General features: G+C 44.6%; 1 protein-coding gene across 17 annotated transcripts in view; it reads right to left on the bottom strand.

The window, feature by feature from the left end:
* CEP164 (centrosomal protein 164) overlaps positions 1-15,922 on the bottom strand; it is a 91,901-nt gene that overhangs the window by 59,633 nt on the left and 16,346 nt on the right. For 16 of the 17 annotated variants that reach the window (XR_010127647.1, XR_010127648.1, XR_010127646.1 and 13 more), the window contains 3 exons: positions 14,931-15,033; positions 9,339-9,450; positions 1,473-1,671 (listed from right to left, as the gene is read on the bottom strand). Coding sequence is in view for 13 of the 17 variants with exons in the window: in XM_063671477.1 (XP_063527547.1) it covers positions 1,473-1,671; positions 9,339-9,450; positions 14,931-15,012 (393 nt within the window). In the remaining 4 variants the exon portion in view is untranslated. Of the gene's footprint in view, positions 1-1,472; positions 1,672-9,338; positions 9,451-14,930; positions 15,034-15,922 lie in introns of those variants that run through there. The other variant, XM_063671488.1, reaches the window with a different exon arrangement.

Genomic DNA, 15,922 nt, shown 5'->3' with positions numbered 1-15,922 from the left:
TACCATTTCAAATAATCCTGGGTCCGTGAAAAGCCCTGTGGCCACCTTTTGCCATTCAAACACATGACATTGGAAAATCCAGCCTAGCTGGAAATTATCTGCCCTCTTTTCTCCATCCGGAGGAATGGGCTTGTTACCATGTTTCTCAGAACCATGAGTAATATGTCAGGGAGGGGAGGGAAAAAAGAAGTGTCTGTGGAGCTTAGACAAGAGGAAGCACAAGGCTCTGGAGGGAAACAAAAACTATAAACAAAAGAGCAAAACAACTGGACCACTGAAGAGGGTTGAAACGATGTTCCCAGCGCTCCCCACTGGCTGAGCTGAGTTCCTATGTCCCGCCCTCTCCTCAGCATGCCCCACCTGCCCCAGGCCTGGCGAAAGGGACCACCACAGCGTTCTGGGAGAGCCTGGGCCTCACTTTGGTATGGCTCCAGGTCTTAGTTGCTCCACCTAAATCATGTGGGCAATAACTCCACCTCCTAGGTTCAGATGTACTAAAGAGACAAATAAAACAATACTTAATATGAACGCTTTGAACTCAAATACAAAAGCTACTTATAACCAAGGAAATCAGACTAGGCGTGGTGGCTCACACCAGGAATCCCAGCACTTTAGGAGGCTGAGGCAGGTGGATCACTTGAGGTCAGGAGTTTGAGACCAGCCTGGCCAACATGGTGAAACTCCAACTCTACTAAAAATACAAAAATTAGCCAGGCGTGGTGGCAGATACCTGTAATCCCAACTACTCAGAAGGCTGAGGCAGGAGAATTGCTTGAGCCTGAAAGGCAGAGGTTGCAGTGAGCTGAGATCACGCCACTGTACTCCAGCCTGGGTGACAGAGTGAGACTCCATCTCAAAAAAAACAACAACAAGGAAATCACATTGCAATTAAACTTCAGTTACCCACCACTCACTGAGGACACTGGCAACAATCTAGATGAGTAGATAAAGCCCAAGGCTTTTCTTTCAAATTTTGAAGGCACTGGTTTTTTGACAACTAAATTATGGCTACATCTGACATCTAGGAATTCACACCACTTTAAGACAAATAAGGAACCCACACTAGGGAGGCCTGACTCTGAATAAAGAGAAAGGACACTTCACTCAGCTCACTGGCCTCTACCAACTGCTTTCAGTCCCCACTCTCCAGAGCAGCAGATGCCATTACTGCTACTACTACTGCAAAAAACCATTCTCAGAAGAGCACTCTCTCTCATCAATCCTATGAGGTAACGTGTACTTCTCAAGTGGGGAGAAAAGAAAATGTGTAGACATGGCAACAACTTCCAGAATTCCAGAAGCTGAAAGGAAAATCAACCAGAAGACAGGCAAAGTTTAGATGATATACTATCAAGAATTTACCACATTCTGACTGTTGTCTTCAACCTCCCAGGTGCAGACACCTAGAGGTTCCCAACATCCCTCCAGATTTCAGCCCTGGCCTCTCTGGGAGGAGGCATCCACTGACTCACCAGCGAACTTTTGGGGGTCTCTCTGTCCTTCTTGTCTTTCTTTTCCTTTTTTTTTTTCTTCTTCTTAATGGCCCCAGAAGTTGACAGCTTTGCCCGCTCTTGGATCACCAAGTTCCGATAGTGTTCGTCACATGGATGGTCCCACATAGACTGCCCGTTGGCGAAGTTGAAATAGTAAATGTCACCTGTGATGTCCTGGCTGGGGATGGGCAGAGTTCAGAAGTTAGTCCCTGCTCAGATACAAAAGAAGAAAAAGAAAAAGAGGAGAAAAAAAGAAAAAGGGAGAGGAGGTGAAAGAAGAGGAAAAGAGGGGGGTGGAAAAGGGAGGGAGAAGATGGAACGAGAGGGGTTAAGAGCGGAGGGAAGGAAAGGATTAACACAAAATCAAAGGGTACCATTTGGCTAAGAAGGAGTTAGCTTAGATATAGGAAGAAAGGATTGGGATACCTAATCTCTAGATGGTGATGTATAATCACTGGAGTTCTTGAGAATGCATGCTGGACTAGTGTAGGAACAAACTTGGTTTTATTTAAGATGGAGAAGTATAAAAACTATGGTATGTTGAACATAAGTGCTAGGATAAATCTTAATATTTTAATAAACAGTCTAAGGAAGAACAATGCATTGTGAGAGCTCTGGTTTTACAGAAAACTCTAAACTCATAAGAAGTAATAATCTTGCCAGGAGCGGTGGCTCACGCCTGTAATCCCAGCACTTTGGGAGGCCGAGGCAGGCGGATCACCTGAGGTCGGGAGTTCAAGACCAGCCTGACCCATCATGGAGAAACCCTGTCTCTACTAAAAATATAAAATTAGCCGGGGTGGTGGTGCATGCCTGTAATCCCAGCTACTCAGGAGGCTGAGGCAGGAGAATCGCTTGAACCTGGGAGTCGGAGGTTGCAGTGAGCCCAGATTGTGCCATTGCACTCCAGCCTGGGCAATAAAAGCGAAACTCCGTCTCAAAAAAACAAACAAAAAAAAGAAGTAATAATACAAGCTAGTGTGGACCGATGGTAGAAGAAAATAATGTAGGAGATATATTTCAAGAATCTGTGTTTCAACATGGACAAGTCCAATATAAACCACTCATCTCATCCACCATTAACAACAATCTATTAAGACAGCTAACAGGAAAAGAGTAATGCAAAATATTTTATATTCACACATAAACCTAAAATGTGCAAAATCTTTATAGAGTTTTACTGAAAAGTCAGAAAAAAAAAGAAAAAGAAAAAAACCCACTGGAGAGGCATTCAGTATTCCAGAATAGAAAGACTCAAGTCTGTAAAGACGCCAATAATCCCAAAATTAATATATAAATCCAATACAATTTCAATCAAGCTCCTTATGAAATCTGACAAGCTGAATCTCAATTCAAACAAAAGAGAAAATGAAAAATAGATAAATGAGAAAATGAGCAGAAATAAAAAAATGTCAGGGGTAAAAAAGGACAGTGATAGAAGATATGCAAATGACCAATAAGCACATGAAAAGATGTCCCACATCACTAAACACTGGGAAAATGCAAATCAAAACTATTATGAAATGCTACTTCACACCATAAGCATGGCTATTACCAAAAATCCAAAAAATAAGCCTGGGCAACACAGTGAGACTCTGTCTCTACAAAAAATAAAAAAAATTAGCCAGGCACAGTGACACACGTCTGTAGTCCCAGTTACTCAGGAGACTTGAGGTTGGAGGATTGTTTGAGCCCAGGAGTTCAAGGCTACAGTGGGCTATGATCACACCACTGCACTCCAGCCTGGGTGACAGGGCAAGACCCTGTTTAAAAAAAAAAAAAAAAAAAAAAAAACTGGGTGCGGTGGCTCACACCTATAATCCCAGCACTTTGGGAGGCCAAGGCAGGTGGATCACCTGATGTCAGGAGTTCGAGACCAGCCTGATCAACATGATGAAATCCCAACTCCAGTAAAAGAATACAAACATTGGCCGGGCATGGTGGCTCACGCCTGTAATCCCAGCACTTTGGGAGGCCAAGGCGGGCAGATCACGAGGTCAAGAGTTCAAGACCAGCCTGATCGACATGGTGAAATCCCATCTCTACTAAAAAATACAAAAATTGGCCAGGCATGGTGGCTCATGCCTGTAATCCTAGCACTTTGCGAGGCCAAGGCAGGCAGATCACGAGGTCAGGAGTTCGAGACCAGCCTGACCAACATGGTGAAACCCCGTCTCTACTAAAAATACAAAAATTAGCCGGGCATGGTGGCGCATGCCTGTAATCCCAGCTACTCAGGAGGCTAAGGCAGGAGAATCACTTGAACCCAGGAGGTGAAGGTTGCAGTGAGCTGAGATTGTGTCATTGACCTTGAGCCTGGTAGACAGAGGAACCTTTGTACACTGCTGGTAGGAATGTAAAATGGTGCTGCCACTTTGGTAAATAGCATGGGGGTTCCTCAAAAAAATTAAATCAAATTTAATATAAGATAAAATTTAACTTAAATATAAAATAGATTTCACAATGGATTAAGTAATTTTAAAATAGCTGGGCACCATGGTGCACACCTGTAGTCCCAGCCACTTAGGAAGCTGAGGCAGGAGGGTCCCTTGAGCCCAGCTGTTCGAGGCTGCAGTGAGCTATGATTACACCACTGCACAGCCTGGGTAACAGAGCAATATCCTATCTCTAAGAAAAAAATTAATTTAATTTAAAATAGAATTACCACGTGACCCAGCAATTCCATTTCTGGGCATATACCCAAATGAATTGAAAGCAGGGATTCAAACAGCTATTTGTACACCAGTAATCACAGCAGCATTATTCACAATAGCCAAAAGACAGAAAGAAGACCAAATGACCATTGACAGATAAATTGATAAACAGGGCTGGGCACAGTGGCTCACGCCTGTAATCCCAATACTTTGGGAGGCAGAGGTCAGGAGTTCGAGACCAGCCTGGCCAACATGGTGAAATCCCGTCTCTACTAAAAATACAAAAATTACCCGGGCATGGTGGCACATGCCTGTAATCCCAGCTACTCAGGAGGTACAGGCAGGAGAATAGCTTGAACCCAGGAAGCAGAGGTTGCAGTGAGCCAAGATCGCACCACTGCACTCCAGCCTGGGTGACAGAGCGAGACTCTGTCTCAAAAAAAAAAAAAAATTGATAAATAGAATGTTGTATATACATGCAATGGAATATTATTCAGCCTTAAGAAAGAATTCTCACGCATGCTACAACATAGATGCACCTTGAGGATATCATGCTAAGTGAAGGAAGTCAGACACAAAAGGACAAATATGGCATAATTCCACTTATATGAAGTACCCAGAATAGTAGAGCCAGAAAGCTGAATGGTGACTGCCAGAGATTAAGGAGAGGGGAAAATGGGGAATTAATATTTAATGGCTATAGAGTTTCCATTTGGGGATGAAAACATTCTGGAGATGGATGGTAGTGATAGCCATGCAACACTGTGAATGTACTTAATGCTGCTGAATTGTCCACTCAAAAATGCTTAAAATGGTAAATTTCATGTTACATATATTTTACCACAAGTAAGAAAAAAAATACAAATTTATTGACTTCAGTATGACAAAAGAAAGCATAAACCAAATTAAAAGACATGTGACTGGGATAAAATAGTAGAAATAGTGGTAAGATACCACTACTATTACCCAGAATACCCAGAATAATCAAAGAGTTCTGCCACCTTAACAAAAATAAAAGATAAGCAGTCTACTAGACAAAAAGGCAAGAGATATAAACAGGTAAATCACAAAAGATCAACAGATGGCCAATTCAACTCTACAAACCACTTGGGAAATGCAATTTAAAATGATCCGTTGTTATTTTTTGCCCTTGGATTGACTATTTTTTTTTATTGACAATTTTTTAATTGATAATATTTCTAGGCTGGGTGCTGTGGCTCATGCTTGTAACCCCAACACTCTAGGAGACCGAGGCAGGCAAATTGCTTGAGCTTAGGCATTCAAGACCACCCTGAGCAACATGGCATAACCCCATCTCTACAAAAAAAAATACAAAAATTAGCCAGGCATGGTGACATACACCTGTAGTCCCAGCTACTCGGGAAGCTGAGGTGGGAGGATCGCTTGAACCCGGGAGGTAGAGGGTGCAGTGAGTCATGATCATACCACTGTACTCCAGCCTGGGTGACAGAGCAAGACTCTATCTCAAAAACAACAACAACAACAACAAAAAAAACCAACTTCAGTACTGAAAATGGAATTAAAAATTGTCCTTATTTGCAGATTACATTTTTCTACAGGGTAAATATGTCCTAGAGACATTTTAAAAAACCTAAATACTGCAAATGAAAACAGACCATGTTCATGGGTTGAAAGTATTGTTTAAGATGTCAATTTTCCCCAAATTGATTTACAGAGTCAACTCAAGCACAATAAAAATCCTAATAGGAAACTGACAAGCTATTCTTTTTTTTTTTTTGAGATGGAGTTTCGCTCTTGCCGCCCAGGCTGGAGTGCAATGGCACGATCTCGGCTCACTGCAACCTCCACCTCCCGTGTTCAAGCAATTCTCCTGCCTCAGCCTCCTGCGTAGCTGGGATTACAGGCATATGCCACCACGCCTGGCTAATTTTGCATTTTTAGTAGAGACGGGGTTTCTCCACGTTGGTCAGGCTGGTCTCAAACTCCCGACCTCAAGTGATCCGCCCACCTCGGCCTCCCAAAGTGCTGGGATTACAGGCATGAGCCACCGTGCCCAGCCTTGGAAACTGACAAGCTATTCTAAAATTCATATGGAAATACAAAAGACCTAGAATATGACTTTGAAAATGGAGAACAAAGTTGGAGGATTTACCTTTAAATGATTTCAAGATTTATTATAAAACTACAGTAATCAAGACAGAATGGTACTGGTGTGAAGACAGACAAAGAGCTCACTGGAAGAGAGCAGAGGATCCAGAAACAGCCCTCACTTCATGGCCAATTAGGAAAATATCTAAATGTCCTTCAATATAAGACTAGTCAAATAAATCAAGATTTTTGAAAATTGTGGTACATCTCTACACGGGAAAGCATGCAGCTGATACAAGAATGAGTAGGCCTACACAAACAGACATAGAAGAACAGTGTATATAATAAAGTGCTTATGTTTAAAACCAAACCATTGTTGGGGAGGGGGTGCATACATGTGTATTAAAAAAGTCTAGAGAGAATTTACCAATTAATAGTAATTACCCTTAGGAAAAGAAGAAGGTTAAAGGTGGGTAAAGAAGAAGGGTAAGATGTATATATACCTACATTTTAATGACTCATTTTATTTGTTTTTGAGACAAGTTCTCTCTGTCCCCCAGGCTGAAGAGCAGTGATGCAATCTCAGCTCACTGCAGCCTCAACCTCCCAGGCTAAAGCGATCCTCCTAACTCAGCTTCCGAAGTAGCTGGAACTAAAGGTGCATGTCACCACCCCCAGCTAATTTTTGAATTTTCTATAGAGACAGAGTTTCACCACATTGCCCAGACTGATCTCAAACTCCCGAGCTCAAGCAATCCTCCAAACTCGGCCTCCCAAAGTGCTGGGATTACAGGTGTGAGCCACCATGCCTGGCCAACTTACTTTAAAAAGTGAAAAATAGGCCGGGCGCGGTGGCTCACACCTGTAATACCAGCACTTTGGGAGGACAAGGCGGGCAGATCATGAGATCAGGAGTTCATGACCAGCCTGATCAACATGGTGAAACCCCGTCCCTACTAAAAATACAAAAATTAGCCCGGCGTGGTGGCACACGCATGTAATCCCAGCTACTCAGGAGGCTGAGGCAGAGGCTGCAGTGAGCCGAGGTTGCAGTGAGCCAAGATTGCGCCATTGCACTCCAGCCTGTGCGACAGAGCAAGACTCCATCTCAAAAAAACAAAACAAAAAAAAAGTGAAAAATAATTCACACTCTCCTTATAGGATAAAAAAGGGTGTTAGCCACCACTAGCAGGTATATAAAGGCAGCTGGCATAAAAGCTGGTATGCAGCTGGCCCATAACCAATGACAGTTTCCTTCCATCCATCAAGCTAGGTACTGGAAACAGAATCCACTCCCATAAACTTATCCTACAAACATGAGCAGAAGCCCTCAGCACCTCAAACATTGTGTAAAGTCCTGACAAATTTACTTCAATAGAGGTGGGAGAAGGTTAAAGGAAAGGCGGCTAAAAAGATCAAGAGAACAGGCCGGGCTCAGTGGCTCATGCCTGTAATCCCAGAACTTTGGGAGGCCGAGGCAGGTGGACAACCTGAGGTCAGGAGTTCGAGGCCAGCCTGGCCAACATGGTGAAACCCTGTCTCTACTAAAAATACAAAATTAGCCAGGTGTGGTGGTGCATGCCTGTAATCCCAGCTACTCAGGAGGCTAAGGCAGGAGAATCGCTTGAACCTGGGAGGTGGAGGTTGCAGTGAGCCGAGATCGTGCCATTGCACTCCAGTCTGGGCAACAAGAGCGAAACTCCATCTCAAAAAAAAAAAAATCAAAAAAACCAGCAGCCTGCCACATGAGGAAAAGCTAGAAGGACTGTGATTCTTCAGCTAACAGTAAGGCGACAACTGTAATCACTTTGAGCTATGGCCAACACAGTGAATGGTATGAACAAGAACAGGATGATTACGCCTTGTCTACAAAATTGCACAAAACCAGCAGAAGAGGGGACCCCTAGGATACCTGAGGACCAGTTTGGGATAAGCATAGGAAAATCCCAGTCTAAGGTAGGAAGTAAATTTATGGCACTCACTTTAGGGAGACAAGCTGGAGAGAGCTCTATGCATGTGATTAGGAAGAGCAATGCAAGACAGGAGGACAGAGTAGACACAGAGAACATGGAGAACAGTGTCACCATGAGCAGGGAGCACTGCAGTCCTCAGGAGAAGGAGGGAGACAGAGGCAACGACATGGCTCCTTCTAGCTCCCCACCTTGGCCACTCTGTCTTTCCTCTCCATAAACCTCTGTTTCCCTGAGACAACCTGAGTGAATCACTGCTCCTTCCAACTCAAAGAGCTCTAGCCAAAATTGAAAATATCAATGAATCCATGAACGTGAACCTACTCATGAATAGGTTACATCAATTCAGATATGGCAGAGCCAAGTGTTCCCAAGGGACACAGAAACCCTTTGCTGGTCTGCATGGCCTCACTGCAAACCTCTTTAACATCAACATCCATTTTATTTTATTTTATCTTTTTAAGTAGTAGTTTTATTTATTTATTTTGGTTTTTTTTTTTTTTTTTTTTTGAGATGGAGTCTTGCTCTGTCGCCCATGCTGGAGTGCTGTGCCGCAATCTCGGCTCACTGCAACCTCCGCCTCCCGGGTTCAAGTTATTCTCCTGCCTCTGTCTCCTGAGTAGCTAGGACTACAGGTGTGCACTACCACACCCAGCTAATTTTTTGTATTTTTAGTAGAGACGGGGTTTCACCATCTTGGCCAGGCTGGTCTCGAATTCCTGACCTCAAGCAATCCACCCACCTCGGCCTCCCAAAGCACTGGGATTACAGGCGTGGGCCACTGTGCCCGGCAAGACCAGCATCCATCTTAGACACGCTAAGGAGGTAAAGTTGTCACTTACAATATCAGTCTGCAAGGAGCAACAACAACCCCTCAGCACATCCTAAACAGATGCTGGTGCTAGAGGACCAGACCCAGGGCAGTAGCTCCTGTGGCCTTTGATACAAGCATTGAACCCCATCCTAGGGACCAGGGACCGTTCAGTCAGCCTACACTGAAGCCTGAAATAGCAGGCAGCATAGCAGAGGGGGGGTCCCTGACTGTACAGGATAGGCTTGGAAAAGCTGGCCAGTTCAAATCGATCTCCAGTATTAGCTTCCCTCTGCCTCTGCTAGGCCAAGTCAGTGGGCTGCACCCCCTGCTGACTTACCATGGTTTCCACTCTCCAGGCAGTGGGGCCACGATGCCCTCCCGCGCCAACCACATCAGTTCTGGTTCCTTGATGGGATCAATACCAATCTCCCGGGCAAATTCAAGAATTTCTGCAAGGAGAGGCAGAGGTGGGAAAGTAAGAGAGATTAAAAGAAGAAAAAAACTCACAATCTTTTTTCTACTTTGTCTTTTCTCTCCATCAATGAGAAAATCGTATTTCTTTAAATTATAAACAATAAATATACATAATTGTTTCCTTACAATTTACAAATAGTACACTTGAATCCAAGCATGCTATCGCCACACAATGATATAATCTGAAGCCAAGCATTAAAAACCCAAAAAATAGGCCAGGTGCCGTGGCTCATGCCTGTAATCTCAGCACTTTGGGAGGTCAAGGCAGGTAGATCATGAGGTCAGGAGTTCGAAACGAGCCTGGCCATCATGGTGAAACCCCATCTCTACTAAAAATACAAAAATTAGCCCAGGGTGGTGGCGCACATCTGTAATCCCAGCTACTCGGGAGGCTGAGGCAGGAGAATTGCTTGAACCCGAGAGGAAGAGGTTGCAGTGAGCCGAGATCACGCCACTGCACTCCAGCCTGGGCAATGAGAGCAAGACTTCGTCTCAAAAAAAAAAAAAAAGGCAAAAAATAAAATAAAACCAAGACTTCATTCCAGCAGGGGCCTCAGAGGGAAGAACCCCCAAACCATAGCCAGAACCATCCAGGATGAGCACAGCCTTACCAGAAGGTAGTAAGCTCTCCCAAGATATGCAAAAGTCTGGTGCAAAAGCACTCATCATTCAATCAACAAGCATGTACTGAACAACTACAAGTGACTAAGCTCCTTGACGACGTTACAAACACACAATTAAGTACAACACAGGTGACACGTGCTGTAATGAAGACATGTCCTGTATGCTATGGGAGCAGAGAGAAGGCAGTGATTGATTCTGCCTAGGGGCAGGGAACTATCTGAGCTGAGAAAGTGGATGATACTCAAGCAGGCTGAACCCCCACTCACTGAACCCTCCCTTCCATGAAGGGAGTTGCCTCTTTTTCAATCTTGCAATATATTATGGACCCTAAAACTTTTGTTCTGGCTGGGTGCAGTGGCACATGCCTGTAATCCCAGCACTTTGGGAAGCCGAGGTGGGAGGATTGCCTGAGTCCAGGAGATCAAGACCAGCCTGGGCAACATGGTGAGAACCCGTCTCTACAAAAAATACGAAAATTAGCTGGGCATGGTGGCATGTGCCTATAGATGCAGCTACCCAGGAAGCTGAGGTGGGAGCTTACATTCTAGTAGAAGAGACAGGCAGCAATGAGCCTGAGAAGGTCACGGCTACACTCCAGCCTGGGGGACAAAGCAAGACTTCATCTCAAACAAACAAACAAAAATTTTGTTGTACTCTGGAAATCAAGAATTTCGAAAAGCTCTTTTGCCACAGAACTGAAGGACAGTGGAGATATATGTACTGACTTAAGAGCTATCTCAGCCAGGCATGGTGGTTCATGCCTGTAATCCCAGCACTTTGGGAGGCCAAGGCGGGCAGATCACTTGAGCTCAGGATTTTGAGACCAGCTTGGGCAACATGGAGAAACCTCGTCTATATAAAAAATACAAAAAGTAGCTGGGCATGGTGGTATGTGCCTATAGTCCCAGCTACTTAGGAGACTGAGGCAGGAGAATCGCTTCAGACAGGAGGCAGTGGTTGCAGTGAGCTGAGATCCCACCATTGCACTTCAGCCTGGGCGACAAGAGTGAAATCCTGTCCAAAAAAAAAAAAGAGCTATCTCATGTACAGGAAAAAAGATAAATGAGATAACCACTGGAACATGTCACCAGAACCACCAGAACCCCCAGAAATGATTAAATAAATATTCAAATGACATCAATGCTTAAGCTGGTAATAGCCCAGGCCAGAAGGGCATCACCAATGAGCCATCTCAGTGGAAAATTTGGAGGTTGACATACCTGGGAACTAGGAAAGAAAAAATATTTTTTCAGAGGACTGCCTGGAACTTGATTGGCCAGAGACTAATTTATTCATTTTTCACAAATATTTTTGAGTGCCTCCTATGTACCAGTCACTATGAGCCATGAATAAGAAAAAAACTAGTCACTGCCCTTATGGAGCTTACATTCTAGTAAAAGAGACAGCCAGCAATGAAGTAAATAGATAAATATACAAAAAATTAAAGCTTCTGATAAATGCAATGAAGGAAGTAAATGAGGTAGGAGCTAGAGAACATCAGGGTGGAAGAGCATTCCTTTAGAAATGATGGTCAAGAAATCGAGCTATTGCACTCCAGCCTGGGCAACAAGAGTGAAACTCCATCTCAAAATAATAATAATAATAATAATAATTATGGCCAAGGAATGCCTCTCAGCAATGTTGACAGTTAACTGAAACCTGCATAAGCAAAAGGAGCCAGCCATGCAGAGCACTGGAGAAAGAGCATTCAGGCAGAAGAAGCACAGGTGCAAAGGATCTGTGACAACCAGTAGCTCTGGGGACTGTCAGAAAGCCAGTATAGCCAGGTATGGATGCACACCTGTAATCCCAGCACGCTGGGAGACTAAGGTGGGTGGATCGCTTGAGCCCAGGAGTTCAAGACCAGCCTGGGCAACATGGCAAGACCCCATCTCTACCAACAAAATACAAAAATTAGCTGGGCCTGATGGTATGCACTTGTGGTCCCAGCTACTTGGGAGGCTGAGGTGGGAGAATCACTTGAGCCCAAGGGGTCAAGGCTTCAGTAAGCCAAGTTCACACCACTGCACTTCAGTCTGAGTGACAGAGTGAAACTCGGTCTCAAAAAAAAACAAACAACAAAAAAAGGCCAATGTGACTGGCAGAGAGAGCCAGGTCACAGAGCCCTGCAATCCCATCAAGGGTGTTACATTGAGTATACTGGGGATGGTGGGGGGGACTAAAAGCACAGCCCTGACATGATCTGCTTTAGAAACAGTAAGGCTAATTAGGAAGCTACTGAGATAGCCCAGGAAAAGAAAACGGTGGCTTGAGGTTAGAATGCCTACACCTGGACTGGGCCAAAGAAAGTTTTTATAAACATCCTTAGAAAAACCTTTGACTCCATTTACAACAGCAACCAAATGTATACAAATTTAAGAAATAGGCCATTCATGGCCAGGTGCAGTGACTCACACCTGTTATCCCAGCACTTTGGGAGGCCGAGGCAGGTGGATCACCTGAAGTCAAGCATTCAAGACCAGCCTGACAAATATGGTGAAACCCTGTCTCTGCTAAAAATACAAAAATTAGCTGGGTGTGGTGGCATGCCCCTGTAGTCCCAGCTACTCGGGAGTCTGAGACAGAAGAATCACTTGAACCTGGAGGGTGCAGTGAGCCGAGCTCACGCCATTGCACTCCAGCCTGGGCGACAAAGCAAGACTCCCATCTCTAAAGAGAAAGTAGGAAAGAAAGAAAGAGGCCAGTCGTAGTGGCTTATGTCTGTAATCCCTGCACTTTGGCAGGAGGATCACTTGAACCCAGGAGTTCAAGACTAGCCTGGGCAACACATTGAGATCCTATCCCTACAAAAAAATTTATTTTAATTAGCCAGACACATGGCATGCACCTGTAGTTCTAGCTACATGGGAGGATCACCTGAGCCCACGAGTTCAAGGCTGCAGTGAGCTATGATGGAGCCACTGCATACCAACCTGGGTGACAGAGTAAGACTGTCTCTAAAAACAAAAATATGGAAAACAAAAAAACACCCTATGCTATAAGCAAAGTCCAGCATTTAACATGAGATCCATGTATTCTTTGAGATGCAAGAATTGTGAACCCTGCTCGCAGGTCCATGAACCACCTGAATTATAAGCAAACTTTGTATGCCTAGATCATAACTCGTCAGAATTTCAAAGAAACTTTCACTCCAAATAATTGCATAGTGCTTCAAAGTACAGGCCCTATAGCCAGGCACAAGTGGCTCATGCCTGTAATCCCAATCCTCTGGGAGGCCAAGAAGGGCAGATCACTTGTCAGTTTGAGACCAGCCTGGCCAACATGGCAAAACCCCGTCTCTATTAAAAATACAAAAAAATTACCCAGGCATAGTGGCACGCATCTGTAGTCCCAGCTACTATGGAGGCTAAGGCAGGAGATTCACTTGAACCTGGGAGGCGGAGGTTGCAGTGAGCACAGATCCTGCCACTGCCCTCCAGCCTGGGCGACAGAGAAACTCCAACTCAAAAAAAAAAACAAACTAACAAAAAAAACAAAAAACAAAGTGCAGGCCCTAGAGTTTGAATACCTGGAGGTGGATTCTAACAACACCACTTAGAATAGAACTGTATATCCACAGAAAGTTAATCTTTCTGTGCCTTGGTTTCCTCATCTATAAAATGGGGATAATAATAGTACCTAACTCATAGAGTTGCAGTGAGGGTTGAAAAGGTAATACATGGGCCAGACATGGTGTCTCCTGCCTGTAATCCCAGCACTCTGGGAGGTGGAGGTGGGAAGATCACTTGAGGTCAGTTTGAGACCAGCCTGGCCAACATGGCAAAACCCCTTCTCTACTAAAAATACAAAAATTAGTTCCCCAGGTGTGGTGGTGGGCACCTGTAGTTCTAGCTACTCAGGAGGCTGAGGCATGAGATTCGCTTGAACCCGGGAGGGAGAGGTTGCAGTGAGCCAAGATCATACCACTGCACTCCAGCCTGGGTGACAGAGTGAGACTCTGTCTCAAAAAAAAAAAAAAGGAAAAGGTAATAAGGTAATACATGTAAAGTGCTTAAAACAGACGCTGGCACATAAGTTATGTTGTTATTGTTATTAATAATGTTATTGTTGTTTAAAAAAACACTGCTCTAAGTTTGTGCTTAGGAAATTGGGTTTCCCCTGGTCTCAGAACACATTGTATTTAGATATCCCCTACTATGTTTCCATTTAAATCTAATCATTGCTCTAACCCAGAGACAGCAAACTTTTTCTGTAAACAACCGGATAGTAACTATTTTACCCTTTGTGGGTCATATACCTCTCTTACAGCCACATATCTCTGCAGCTGTAGCATAAAAGCAGCCACACACAATACATAAACCAGTGTGGCTGTTTTCCAATGAAGGTTTATTTACAAAAACAGGCAAGTAGCCAGGCAAGGCAGCTCACGCCTGTAATCCCAGCACTTTGGGAGCCGGAGGCAGGCAAATCGCTTGAGGTCAGGAGTTCGAGACCAGCTTGAACAACACGGTGAAACCCATCTCTACTAAAAGTACAAAAATTAGCCAGGTGTGGTGGTGCACGCCTGTAGTCCCAGCTTCTCGGGAGGCTGAAGTGGGAGAATCGCTTGAACCTGGGAGGCAGAGGTTGCAGTGAGATGAGATCATGCCACTGCACTCCAGCCTGGGCAACAGAAAGAAATTAAAAAAAAAAAAAAAAAAAAACCAGGCAAGAGGCCAAGGTAGGCTCACATCTGATCTAACCCAAATATACTAAGCAACTCTGTACATCTATCATACTTTGCACTGAAAGAACAAAAATAAACCAGACATAATCCCTGTCCTCAAAAAACAAACACAATACACCACAGCCCTCTTCGCAAACTTGTTACCTTGCTCACTAGGAATGTAGGTCTCATCATAATCTTCTTCCAGAACCAGCTGATCTCCTATGCGGAGGGGTCGTCCAGCCATGACTCATCTGGGCTCAAACACCTAGATCCCAGAGACACCCACCAAAAGAGAAAAATCAGTGACCAAGCTTAACAGGGGAAAAGTTGGCACTGGGTCATGGAGCATCTGGGTCAAACCAGACCCTGCAGAGCAATTTGGCCAGGGCCTTCCCGGGCTCCAGGTATAGTGGAGGGTGAAACCAACAACTCAAGGCTCACAGGCTCTGCGCCTGGGAAAGGTCTCCCAAAGGCTTGATGAACACTTGGTGAACCACAAAACATCTTCAAGCCTGGCTCTGTCAAGAGTTTGACTTTGTACCACCCCCAGATAGAAAAAACAATTATAATACAGAACCACCAAGTAGAAAATCCTAGTGACACCAAAATAACCAGCAGCACACAGACCCCCATACACCAGCACATCTCCATGGCACACCCCCATCTCAACACATATTCCTATCTGGATGTCCTGATTCATATCCAACATGCCCTCAGGAAGCTTACAATCCAGTGGCGGGAACGACCTCAAGAGCAGCAGAAGGCAGAAGGGAAAAAAACTTCCTGTTCTGGGAGTGCTTAGATAAGGGTAAAAAAATTCCCCAAAGAAAGGAAGGAAGGAAGGGAGGCTGGCAAGAATTCTGATGGGGGAGAAAGGCATTCTAGACAGAGGGAGCATCTTGCACAGACAAGTGTTCCAGAGTGCGGATACCAGCATGTGTGACCGGCTGGTCACAGACAGCCTTGTAGACCATGCTAAAGAGCCTCCACCCTGTCCTACACCAGAGGGGAGTCACTGAGGGCTCTGGTGAAACAAAGTATCACAGGGTGGCCTTTTTTTTAGGATAAGAATTCTGGCAAGACTGGCATGGCTGGATTGGAGAAATGAGAGACTGGGGTCAGGAAAACCACTTGAAGAGGCTGCTGCCCAGGGG

Source organism: Pongo pygmaeus, chromosome 9 (genome assembly GCF_028885625.2).
Source record: "Pongo pygmaeus isolate AG05252 chromosome 9, NHGRI_mPonPyg2-v2.0_pri, whole genome shotgun sequence".
In the NCBI taxonomy this organism is placed as follows: Eukaryota; Metazoa; Chordata; class Mammalia; order Primates; family Hominidae; genus Pongo; species Pongo pygmaeus.
The sequence above is the reverse complement of the archived record's forward strand: the minus strand, read 5'-3'. Positions and strand labels throughout refer to the sequence as shown.